The sequence below is a fragment of the Rhagoletis zephyria genome, unplaced genomic scaffold, assembly GCF_001687245.7.
Source record: "Rhagoletis zephyria isolate East Lansing unplaced genomic scaffold, Rhagoletis_zephyria_1.1 Rzeph_scaffold_02684, whole genome shotgun sequence".
Classification (NCBI taxonomy): domain Eukaryota; kingdom Metazoa; phylum Arthropoda; class Insecta; order Diptera; family Tephritidae; genus Rhagoletis; species Rhagoletis zephyria.
In genome coordinates, this window is record NW_016159768.1 from 23,699 (window position 1) to 36,739 (window position 13,041).

The 13,041-nt window shown below is 36.7% G+C and overlaps 2 protein-coding genes across 2 annotated transcripts in view; one reads left to right on the forward strand and one right to left on the reverse strand.

The window, feature by feature from the left end:
* The window catches only part of Cox17 (Cytochrome c oxidase copper chaperone COX17), a 75,352-nt gene that overhangs the window by 21,722 nt on the left and 40,589 nt on the right, over positions 1–13,041 (forward strand). The window lies entirely within an intron of this gene.
* On the reverse strand, positions 36–1,831 carry LOC108367434 (uncharacterized). Its single transcript, XM_017622045.1, has 2 exons — positions 192–1,831; positions 36–111 (listed from the first exon to the last, which is right to left on the reverse strand). The coding sequence occupies exons 1-2, from the start codon at positions 1,662–1,664 to the stop codon at positions 103–105; spliced, it is 1,482 nt and encodes a 493-aa protein (XP_017477534.1). The 5' UTR covers positions 1,665–1,831; the 3' UTR covers positions 36–102.

Consider the following 13,041-nt stretch of genomic DNA (forward strand, 5'->3'; position numbering starts at 1 on the left):
CCAAATGAGTAGATTCTGCTTTTACCAATGCCAACAAATTTTGTAGGTATCGCAGTAGGCGACAGTTTTAAAAATCTTTCAGCAACGGATTTTTGCATTATATTAATCAAACTACCAGAATCAAAAAGAGAAATAATATTTATAAAACCTGACCATCTGTTTCGATTTTGTTCATAAAAGGCCACACTTACCTCTTGCCTAGTTTCTAAGTAATTATAGTCCTCCGCGGAAATAGCTGCAACATGAGTGGGTTGGCTCTTCTTCTTCGGGCAATTCCGATGCATGTGTCCGAGCTGGTGACAGATGAAGCAGGAACCTACTGGTCGTTGTGGCTTTGGACAGCTGCTCTGATAGTGACCGAATCGCGAACAGTTGAAGCAGCGCACTGTTGAGAGATCTTCGGTGACGGTCGACTTTGCTTCCGTGCGTGAAACAACAGTGGCCGACGGTTTACGCAATGCAATATTCTGGCGACGCTGTTCGTAGCGTTCCATTCGCCTTACTAATTCACTCACTGTATTAGCGCCATACAGGATACTTATGTTGTTACTGTTGTCAGGTATGCCATCTATTACTATATCAACTAGCTCCTGCTCTGGTATTTCCGACTGGGCGGCAATGGACTGCATTGCCACAATGTAACTAACACAAGACTCTGACGATTTTAGTTTGCGTGATCGTAGCTGCCGGTAAACCTCCTGCCGCGAACAATTGCGTCGAAACATTGCACATAGCAACGACTTCAACGTTGAATAATCAACAAGTCCTTGGTTAAGTACAAATTCTTTTGCTGTCCCAGACATGCATCGTCGTAGTGCTAGACACCTATGTCTTTCATTGTAATTATTGGCATCAGCATAGTCCTCGAATTGCAAAAACCACCGATTTATGTCGTAATGGTTGTCGCCACTAAACTTTGGAACTGCCGCATCGAGTTCGTCAAAATGTATATATTTACCTAGGCGCACGCCCGGATAAGTTTCTATTTGTTGAACTTGACCTTGCAGCTCCATCAATTCGCGACGTAGTCTTAAAATTTTCAACTGCTCTTCTAGCTTATTGATATCTCCAATCGGAGTTGCGGTGCCTAATTCAGTGGCGGTATCGGAACCAACGGTGCAACTCAATACGGAGAAAGCGGATTGGGCGACAGACTCGCATGAGGAAAATTCTGTGGTGCCATTCCCGGCAACATGGTTTACAGCGGTATTAGATATAACAGCAGAGGGACCATCAAACGCGGTCCCATCAGAGACGGCAGAAACTGGAACATTAGGAACATTGGTAGCAGGAGCTGCCACATAAGGTTCGGCAGCGGCAGGAACAGCAGGCAAATCATGTGACGTGGCAGCAGGAACAGCAGATAAGTTGGCGGCGGGGGCACCAGGTAATTTGGCGGCGGAGGCACGAGGTACAGCAGGTTGGTTGGCGGCGGAGGCACCAGGTACTCCAGGTGTCAGGGCAGCAGATAAAATGACGGCAGGAGCACCAGGGGATGCAGGAGCAGGCACGATATTGGAGCTGTCTTCAATAGCCTTATGTGCATTGGCTGATTTCATTGTATGCGACTCAGTGTTTGATGTAATAGGTGGGCCACCTTCACTGCTTTGCTTTAATTCATCTTTACCTCCAGTCATTTTCCCTGCGGAACGTGTCGACGGCATTTGTTGAAATTTTCCCTTGTTAGAAGGTTTATTTAATAAATAAAATGTTTAAATATTGGCGGGTAGCACCCCACACCTGAGGCTATAACGCAGTCTTTAAAATTGCAAAGATGTCTTTTTATATACTTCGATTTATTTCTTACTATTTTTCTGGCACGTCTCCTCGTTTTAGCTGTTACCGGAAGAAGAAAGATAAAATGGCTCCTTCTTTCGGTACAGAGTGTTTAGTGTATCTTATATCTACAAATGACAACTACTGGGTGATACATATAAACTTAAATAAATAATTAGTTTACAAGTGGGTAGGGAACATTACACTAGTGAAATATTTGACTAATGTATAGAAAATTTTGACAATCGCAAATATTGTTAATGTGTGTAATTTTTCGTTAAATAAAAGCTTAAATTGATAAATTGAAATCAACGATGGTAGATGCTTTCTTAAAATATTAATTTCTGCGGTTATCAAAAATTTATCGCTGACAAAAAAGATTTCATTTCACACAGCAGATTGGGAAAACTGTCTCCATAGTAAAAATATTATTCAACAGCTTTCCCCATGGAACTTTGTTACCGATTCACACACGCCCTATATATGATATTCAGTGCATGTGTAAAATACGAAGGTGGTAGTTTGTGAAAGTATCCATAAATAAAAAGTGGTTGTAATTGAATTGTTTGTCAACAAGTGCCGATTGTTGACGTCTGTGGATAAAAGCGATCATTATAAACAAAACCAGTGTACTTTTATGTAAAAATGCATTAGTTTAATAAGAAATCTATGCATTTATATATGAGTGTACTTATGTGTTGTTTTCATCTGGAAATTGACATATTTAAAGTGTGTAAAAGAAGTTATGTGTCGGGCGATTTGGTGGATAAAGTGTGTATATGGCGGCTTTATTAGCAAAACCAATGTTTATTATATAGGGATGGCATAAGGTTAATTTAAATCTACGCATTCATACATGAGTAGGAATACGTTTTGTTTTCATCGGGCAAGAATAAATATTTTCCAATTTTTTGTTCTTATATTCATGCAAAAAAAAACAACGCGTAAATGTGAAATATAAGTTGTCTCCGTCTTTCTCACATTCTCCGCCAAAACAAACGCATAAATGTGAAATATAAGTTGTCTCCGTCTTTCCCACGTCCTCCGCCATATTTATCTTGAAAAGTTCTGAAATTCCTGCGAAATGCCACGTCCTGACATATTTACGCGCATACACACGTACATATACATGTATGCTTACAGTAGGCTGCACTTAACATGAACATCTTGTAGCTCTATTCTGCTTGTTACGGAATATTTTGTAACCAGCAAATTTTGGTACCAAACATTGTTACCACTTCTTGTAACCGAGATTCTAGGTACCTTGGTTACGTTTTAATTTATTCAGCATTTCAGCTATGAAGTTTTGTAGAAATTCTGTTGCTGCATATTTCATGGGGCAATATTTTGTTACCTGCTTATGAGATGGAAACGAAATTTTCCGGTTACAAAAGTTCACAGAATGCGAAAAGGGTTTAATAAAGAGAGAAACTTTATTTTCCGGTAACAGGTCTATTCTGCACGAAGTTTTTGTAACCGGAAAATTTTATTACCAAAAAATGATACCAGTTCTTGTCACCGCGATTCTAGGTACGTTGGTAATGCAGTTAAAATATTCAGCAATTCAGCTATGAAGAATTGTACAAATTCTGGACATGCATATCTCACGGAGCAATACTTTGTTACCAGCTTACGAGATGGTAACAAAATTTACCGGTTACAAGAGTACATAGAATGCCAGGAACTTTATTTACCGGTTACGAACTTTTTATTACCAGCACAGAATAGACCTATAAAAAAAATGCGTGTGTAACACCGTACACATGATAGAAGTGAAACTTCTTAAAAAAGGTGTGAGTACCAGGTACCTACTCACGAAATTGGATGTGTAAACATATGTTTACGGTTCGGCAAACCATTAGGCGATTGAGTTACATACATAGATTTGGTTAGAAATCAAACAATAATTTCATTTCATCTTATTAATTTTGTGATATACATATCATTTATTATTCATTTTCAGGTAACACCACCTTATATGAATTCGCGCTTCTAACATCCATAGGACCGGATTGTAATGGAAGTAATTGTATGTTTAACAAATAAATGAAAATGTTTATAATGCAATCAATAGATCCTTACGAATTCGCCATTACCAAGGCACTAAGTAACGTACGCACTTTTGTTTGCAAAATGCATTTATTTAAGTTGAAAGAAGACAAATTCCTTTGTTCGGCATTTAAGGCCAAAATACAATAGCGCAGTGGCAGTGGCAGTGACAGTTTATAAAATCAGCTGTTACTGCTAATATTGGCAGTCACGGCCGCAGCAAATACAATACGGCGCTGTCAGTGGCAGCTTTTTTTGACATTACCTTTTGTTTGTTTACATTTTTGTTGTTGTCTTTTAGGCTTCAGTGACATGAGCAGAAGTTGGCTGCATGTTATTTATGTCAAATTCAGCATGCGAAGTTTGCTGCGATGAAAGCAGTGGCAGTGAATTTAGAATTTGGGCTAAACTGAGCAGTACTGCCCGCTGCCACTGCTGCNAAGAATTGTACAAATTCTGGACATGCATATCTCACGGAGCAATACTTTGTTACCAGCTTACGAGATGGTAACAAAATTTACCGGTTACAAGAGTACATAGAATGCCAGGAACTTTATTTACCGGTTACGAACTTTTTATTACCAGCACAGAATAGACCTGTAAAAAAAATGCGTGTGTAACACCGTACACATGATAGAAGTGAAACTTCTTAAAAAAGGTGTGAGTACCAGGTACCTACTCACGAAATTGGATGTGTAAACATATGTTTACGGTTCGGCAAACCATTAGGCGATTGAGTTACATACATAGGTTTGGTTAGAAATCAAACAATAATTTCATTTCATCTTATTAATTTTGTGATATACATATCATTTATTATTCATTTTCAGGTAACACCACCTTATATGAATTCGCGCTTCTAACATCCATAGGACCGGATTGTAATGGAAGTAATTGTATGTTTAACAAATAAATGAAAATGTTTATAATGCAATCAATAGATCCTTACGAATTCGCCATTACCAAGGCACTAAGTAACGTACGCACTTTTGTTTGCAAAATGCATTTATTTAAGTTGAAAGAAGACAAATTCCTTTGTTCGGCATTTAAGGCCAAAATACAATAGCGCAGTGGCAGTGGCAGTGACAGTTTATAAAATCAGCTGTTACTGCTAATATTGGCAGTCACGGCCGCAGCAAATACAATACGGCGCTGTCAGTGGCAGCTTTTTTTGACATTACCTTTTGTTTGTTTACATTTTTGTTGTTGTCTTTTAGGCTTCAGTGACATGAGCAGAAGTTGGCTGCATGTTATTTATGTCAAATTCAGCATGCGAAGTTTGCTGCGATGAAAGCAGTGGCAGTGAATTTAGAATTTGGGCTAAACTGAGCAGTACTGCCCGCTGCCACTGCTGCATTGTGAGTCGCTTCATTGGACACCACACTTTCTAAAAAACAGCTGATTTCGAAAAACTGCCACGGCCACTGCCACAGCGTTATTGTATTTTGGGCTTTATTCTTACTCGCTTTCTATCTTCCAAGGCGAATTCATATATTCTTATCACGAATTCATATATTCATGTGGTAGCAAGAGTATAAAAACATAAAATTATCTTATAAATTAAAAGCATAAGTATCACATGTATGCGTAGTCCAATTCACGAAATCATTTCATCGATCTGAGTAAAAACTAAGTGCATAAACTCTATTTCGCGTTAATTGAAATCATGAAATGGTGTTCATTCATGCAGTTTCTACTCAAACGCATGAAATGATTTCATGAATTGGCCTACGCATAATGGTAGTAAATGACAGAATGAATTACAATAAACACATCCTTTTGACATAATGCAAGCCGAAAACGTTGGTTCAAATCAATCCGCAATCAAGTTGGACGTTTTTCCCACAAACATTGCAATTTTGCGAGCAGTCTCATTGTAAAATCTCATTTTTACAATATCATAGTTTCGGCTTACATTTATAAAATTCAACGAAAGCACGTACCTATTTCGGCTGAGTTATCCATTTTCGGTTATTTAGTGTACAAAATAAACGCAAATTAAATGAGTTTGTTCAACATGGCCATTAATGTAGCGATAAGTTGTACAACTTACCAGAAAATCCAATTTTTTTGATCTTTCATACAACCAAGACATAAATTTATTCAACAGGCCCACAAACGGTGCAATCTAGAGCAAAACAACACCAAGTTGAACCAACGGTCGCTACGTTTATGGCTTTCTTTAAGAAACGTCGGGCGAAAATTTCAACTGCTCCTGTAATACTACCTTACAGGCTAACCTAATATTCGCGGCTTGCGTTTTGGTACGCACGCCGTCGAATTTGTTTTTTTGCGTCACCCGAAATTGGCTTGCGTGCGTTTGCATTTGATTTCATTGAGCGAAACGTCAAATCAAAATGTCACGCAGAACAAAAATTGGAAATTGAGTTAGCTTCATACGCACGCCGTTCAATTTCGGTTGGTCCCATACAAGTTGTATGTGCATGAGAAATTTTTGACAGTAAATTGGCGGCGTGCGTGAATATTAGGTTAGCCAGTTATATAAGTTGGCCTTGCTATCATCCTCACATATATTCATCAGAGTATACCAACGAAGGACGAGTTAATACAAGGAGATAGCAAGAGCACAAAACTACTCTAGAAAATTACATGCACAAATGTACAACAAACACATAATTTGTACATATATACATACATACAAATGTATATACAACCATTCAAACATGTGTACATACATGAAAACATTGCTGGCCATAAGTACATACATATGCCCATCAGTACATCAACGAAGCCCGTTTGCTTCAGCATAAATATATCCATACAAACATATGTGCATATGTACGAATGGATGTAGTTACGCGAAGCACGCTTGCATCATTTATATGTACATATATTGCTTGGTAGCGGCAGAGCTGAAATGCGCAATGAGTTCGTTCATACATACATATATATGTATATATACATACGTGCATTCAAACATACATATGTATATACATACATATGTAGGTACTCGTTCCCGTCAGGCGTCGCTTTATTTCTTTTTTCTCTTTCCCTATACTACCTACATCTTCCTTCTCACTCATGTAACGTTTTTAGTTTTAAAAATTCCACTCTCCATTTTTGCGATACCGCCGCCTAAGAAGTTTCACTTCAAAAATTTGATTACCAACGCAGAATATGTTAATGTACGATTTTGCGTTTGAAGCTTTTCATGATAGTAAATAATATTTGTGTTACCAACGCAGACTAGGTCAGTATATACATATGTATACACTCACTTATACATGCTTCAGAGCTTTCCAATTAACAATAATGCAAAATAATAAAAATTTTTGAATTGGTATACATGTCGCTCGAAGTATCTAAAGTCAACTGTAAAGAAATCGTAAGCGATCGGTCTACGAAAATTTTAAAATTTATGACCGAAGATCATTAACTCGACCTTGTTGCCACATTACATTAGTGGTTAATCCACTTATGTATGTGATTTTAGAAGTTTTAACTTAAGATCAAAATATCATAGGCCACTTGTGCAAAAAATTTATTTTTACTTTGTTTTTTTATTAAAATAAAATCTTAAACAACTAATTAATAATACGAAAGTTTGAAGAAATAATGTGATTTAAAAGTTTAGAGAAAAATTGTCTTAACTCGAGATAAGTTATTTTTGCAAATGTCCTCAGATATTCCTGCGGAGTAGCCATGCAAATTGTTAAATGCCTTCGGCAAATAAACAAAAAGAGTTGCGGCCATGTTTTTTTGTCATTTCATTTCTTTATTTCTATCATCTATCACTTTTTCTCCCCGTTCTTTGTCGCCGCGAATCCAAATGTGCGGCGAATTCATTGACGAAACTTGTAGCTCGTTTCTGTAACAATTCTCTACCAAGGCGAATTGAGATATGAATTCGCCGCCCTGGTGCTCTATTCTTGTAACTGTGAGTTTTCAAGTGTACACTGAAAATTGTGTGCACTCTTCAATTTGCGATTCAGGAAGAGTGAGAATGAGTTTTAGCTGTCAAAATTGTGTACACTTCCTCATTTTGCGATTCAGCATGTGTGAGAATGAGTTTTAACTGTCAAAATTGTGTACACTTCTCTTCCGAAAAACTTACTGAATTTTAGTCGGTGAGTTTTTGGTTGTGAGTTTTGCACTCGGTGTACACTACATTTTCTCACAGTTACAGAATAGAGCCCCTGTTCTCTACTGCTAATGAGTAGTAGAGAGTGACGTATATTCTCTACCAGTAGAGAAATAATCGGTAGAGAAATGTTACAGAAACGGGCTATTGATGTCAAAACGGACGCGAATTCCTCTTGCAAACCTTCTAGACTCACTCGCCACACTTAAGCGAGTTGTATCTTCTTATAGATTTACGTTCTTTGTTTTTACAAATAAAAATAAAAACAAAATCAGATTGCATTTGTTAATTTGGTTTCATGTATTTTTGGATATTTTGCTGCCATCTATTCACTAATTTACAAGTATTTAGAATAGTGGTCAGAAAAATCACTAATTTTCGTGATATTTTCCCAATAGTTGCATCGCTTAATTCACTTGTACATCACCAACTAGATGACATGTATGAGCGAGTGAACATACTGTAAGTCAAATGCGCCGATGTGTGCGAAAGAAAGGGATACACTATCACACGCCCGGAGAAGTGGTCACTTTTTTCCCCAAGCCCATACAAAACTAACCGCTAAACTGACCAAAAGTTTTAGTCAGTTTTCCCACTAATTTAACCGATAATCATAGGTCAGGCTTCTTGCAGGGTGTGTGCACTAAAAGTCAAGAATGATAGAAAATAAGATTGCGCCGTCCTGGCGTCGATGAGATGCGTGTACCATAAGTAAACAAAGCCGAATTGGATGTTAAAATAGAATGTTAAAGGAGCAAATTTTCTTAATATTCAATTTTCGACAGTATACGTGGTTTAAGGCTATCTGCACACTTGTCGTCCAATCATAGCTGCGTTATCGTCTCGCCCTGAAATTTTGAGCCGAGCACATGCATTTCAAACCCTGCAAAAAACGGCTGACCATATCGAAAACAAACTATCGAGTGTAGGCTCGCATACATATGTACATACATACATACATCAAAGAAAATTTTACTTTAATGTTAGCTGTGGTGCAAATTAAAGAAGATATTGGTAAATTTAAAGAAAGAATTAATAAAAACCCGTATATTCTATTTGTATATAAAAAAATGAGCAAAAAAACCTTTTTTTAGCGCTATGTGGATAGAGAAGAAACAATTTTAGGCCAGTGCGCGTATGCCGACTGTGGAGCCAGTGCCCTGCAGTAAAATTTAGAGACAGTCTGACAAAGCGCTAGTTCCGAACTACATATTTCTGAACTAGTGCAAAAGGTTTGCAGAGCGGGACAGTTGAAACTTGCGGTGTAAAGCCCTGTATGCAGCTCTCAAGAAAACGGTCAAGAAAAAATTGCAATTATTTCGCGTATGTGTCCAAGGAATTTTGACATTTTTGATACCTCACAGCCTGTTGCCTCACTCTTTCCTCAAGAAATAATGGAACGGGCATATATTTCTGTTGCAAGCCTGGGTTGCCTTGTGCTCTTTTTTCATAAAAAACTTTAGAAAACCGTAGTAGAAAGCGTAGTAAATTTCTTAAGAACTGCGTACTGCCTTAAGGAAATTTGACTCAAGAAAATTTCTTAGCCATTTCTTGTACGTCATTTTGTATGGAATTTTAGCTTTTCTTGAGAACTGCATACAGGCCTTAAATGTGCAAATGCTCACTACTCGTACAATACGAAAGTAGCTCAGCGAGAAGACCTCCGACTCAACCATCGTTGGTCGCGTGTTCAAATCGCGGTGGAGGCAGTTGTGAGTTTTCAAATTTAATGAATTTAAATTGTTCGTACAGCTTACAATATTTTTTTTTATAAAATATGTAACAAAAACGGAATCTGTAAAAGAAACGAAAAAAATGTCCAAAAATCGAATCTCAAAAACGTTTTCTCTTAAAAAAAAGACTGTCCAAAATGAAACCGGTTAAAAACTGGTTGCAAAGTAATGCACTGAGCGACAATTTCCACCGCCAATGACATCACCGTGTAAAACTGGACAGTTGAAAGCATTGGTTGGGTATTGAGCTAGAACTGGTACTGTCGGCGAAAGGTCTAGTTCTGCGTCAGTTCTAGGCTAGTCAGATTTTCTGCAGGGTGACTATAGTGCTGAAATACAGCACAGCTGGAGGAAGAAAAACCAAACGGCGCTGAGGCATATGTTGTGGCTCTGAAAAAGCTTGCGAAATTAAGCTAAATTCAACAACATATTTTTACAAATAAAACAAACACATAACCTAAATCGAATTGTATTTTTTAATTTGGTTTCATGTATTTTTGGATATTTCGCTGCCAACTATTCACTAATTTATCAATTATCAAAAATCAAAATCACTAATTATCTCGATATTTTCCCAATAGTTTCATCGCTAAACTCACTTGTACATCACCAACTAGATGACATGTGTGAGCCATGAACCAAAAATACAAGATCACGTAAGAACGCGACGTTGTATTTGTAACTGGTTTTGAGAAAAAAGTTTGCGAAAGCGGGTTCGTCAGCTGAGCGTTTGTTTACATCACAAGCACCACTATTTTACACTTTTATTCAAGTAAAGAAGAGTTAATTCAACATGACAACACATTTTAAAGCATTTTGTTGCATCATTTTACCTAAATTGTGCGTTTAAAGTGGCTGACAATAATTTTGGCTAATGTTGGTTTTCGTTGTTTTCTTTGCTTTGTTTACTTTTCGCTCGTTTTCCAGTGAAACAAGATGGCGTAGAACCCGCTAAAAAAGTCGACTTTTTTCACTCTCTTGTTCTTACGTGATCTTGTGTCTTTCGTTCATGTGTGTGAGCGAGTGAACATACTGGCTGCGTTTCTTTATACATTCCGGATAATCCCATTTCACAGCCGGAATAAACAGAATGCGTTTGAAATATACGTTAACATATCATCAGGAACGTTCTAAAGAATATGTAAACAAAAAAGTTTATTCCAAACGTTCAGAATGAATAAAGAATTGCAGCCACTGCAAGGCAAATACGCTCGTGGGTGTGAAAGAAAGGGATGCACTATCACATGCCCGGAGAAGTGGTCACTTTTCTCCCCAAGCCCATACAAAACTAACCGCTAAACCAGAGAACGTTTATAAATGAGAAGGCGCATTTTCAGTGTGAACTAATTGCCGACAGAAATTTTGAGGTGCGGTCGAGCAAATATACCACTCGTCGACGAAATGCCCCACTCGACACGGTGTCGGTAGAGAAGTGTCGGCTGCCACCATACCAAAAATTTTTCCGTGCCACCACACTTCGACCAAATTTACCATAGTTCAAAGCAAAATGAAAAAATAAGAACGAAAAAGGAAAGAGGAACAGAAATATAATAAACACTTGGCAGAGGGGATGCTTGCGGAGGCAGGCGTGTACCATAGTTTAATGCAAAATGAAAAATAAGTCGATAAGATTTTCTAAGGCAATTTTTTTGACTTTTTTTCCGCAATTGTCTAAAGCCATGTAAATTGGACCTTTTTATAAAAACTATTTTATTATAATTTAATTAAACATATGTATGTGTGTATATATTTACTTATGCACATACACATATATACGTACATACATATATCTATGTATTGTACCAATTCATGAAATTGCATTAATGTATGCATGCGCAATCGGCTCATTTTTTTCATTTCTATTTGCCGACGGCTAACAAATTATGTACAAATAATATACTTAATTATGTACTATACATACAATTACTTATGTGCAAACAAGTATATACATGTTTGTATGTATGTATGTATCTTTTAGTGAAACTGCAAATTGAAGTTGACAAATTGAAGTTATTTTAAGTAATATTTTTATTTTATTTTTGAATGTAAGTTCTTAAACTATGCACATACAGAAAAATTCTTAAACAAGCTTAAAAATCTGAAAGTAAATAAAAAATATAAAAAAAGTAAATCCTGAAATGAAACAAATTAAAATTGTTTTTCTACAACTTTTGGTTGGACACGAATTACGAATATGCCTTCTCATATGAAGACAAACGTACAAATGCATTGATTGCACTGCACGTGTTAACTTCAAAGTTGTTTTTTCGAAAAGTTATTTATATTGAGAAGAAATGTGCATTATCATTTTTCACTGCAATGCTCGTATTTATGTACATAATTAATTGGGGCATATTCATAGTTAAAATAAAGTCGACACTAAAGTTAGTTACAGCTTTTTCACATCATTTTCAGTGGAATATGTATCTGCGAAAAAAGCTGCAACTTACTTTCTTCTTATTAGGGACTGACAAATTGATATCGTTTTTAAATGCATACATATATAGGTATGTGTACATATAAATGTACAAATGTACAACTCACGGCAGCATACATATAAATGCACATAATTACACGCGTACTCAAACAATAACAATTTCATTCATAAACGCATTCGCATATTTCTCAAGGTCAAGATCATTCATTCAAAATCCTACAGCAGCACATCTCCCCGCAAATTCATCCACATCAAGCGCAACTGTGTCAATCCGACACAAAAATTCTAAAATGTAAAATTGAAGAAATCTCGGCCAACCAAGTGAAAAGTGGCACATATTTCTCTATATCCAGTAAAATAAGTTATCTCGAATTTTGGTAATTTTTGGAAAACACTATATTTCTCTGTTCCATACCAATATTTCAATTATTAACTAATATTTTAAGGTGTCATTTTAATAAACAATTAATAAAAGTAAACGTTTTCTGCAGGAAAAAACAATATTTTTGATGTGTATACATCTTTGGTTTCGGTAGGGGTAAAATTTGCGAAGCTGTAACGCATATCCCAGCACAAAATTTCGAAGGTCTTAGCATGTGTATTTCAGCATACAATTTTTATTTTCATTAGAAGCACCCTGTGTTTGTTTGCCAAATGGTTGCATGCATTTGGGCATATGCATAGTAAGAGGAAATGCGCTACAATTGATTATTACTTCCGATTATTTAAACTCCGCCCGTGCATACGGCGTTGTACCTATGTATGTATGTACATAAATATGTATGGACTCATTTGTTGCAACTGGGCATGAATCACGTAACTTTGAAACGATAGTCGTTCAAACGATACTGACAAAACGATGTTGTCAAAACACTGATTTATGCATTTGTGTTGCTGTTACGTGTTACTGTTACTGTTACGTAAAGCAAAACTGGAATCGAGTT

What these genes read in the sequence shown, in the direction of transcription:
- LOC108367434 (XM_017622045.1), bottom strand. Translation starts at nt 1,664, where the DNA reads ATGCCGTCGACACGTTCCGCAGGGAAAATGACTGGAGGTAAAGATGAA.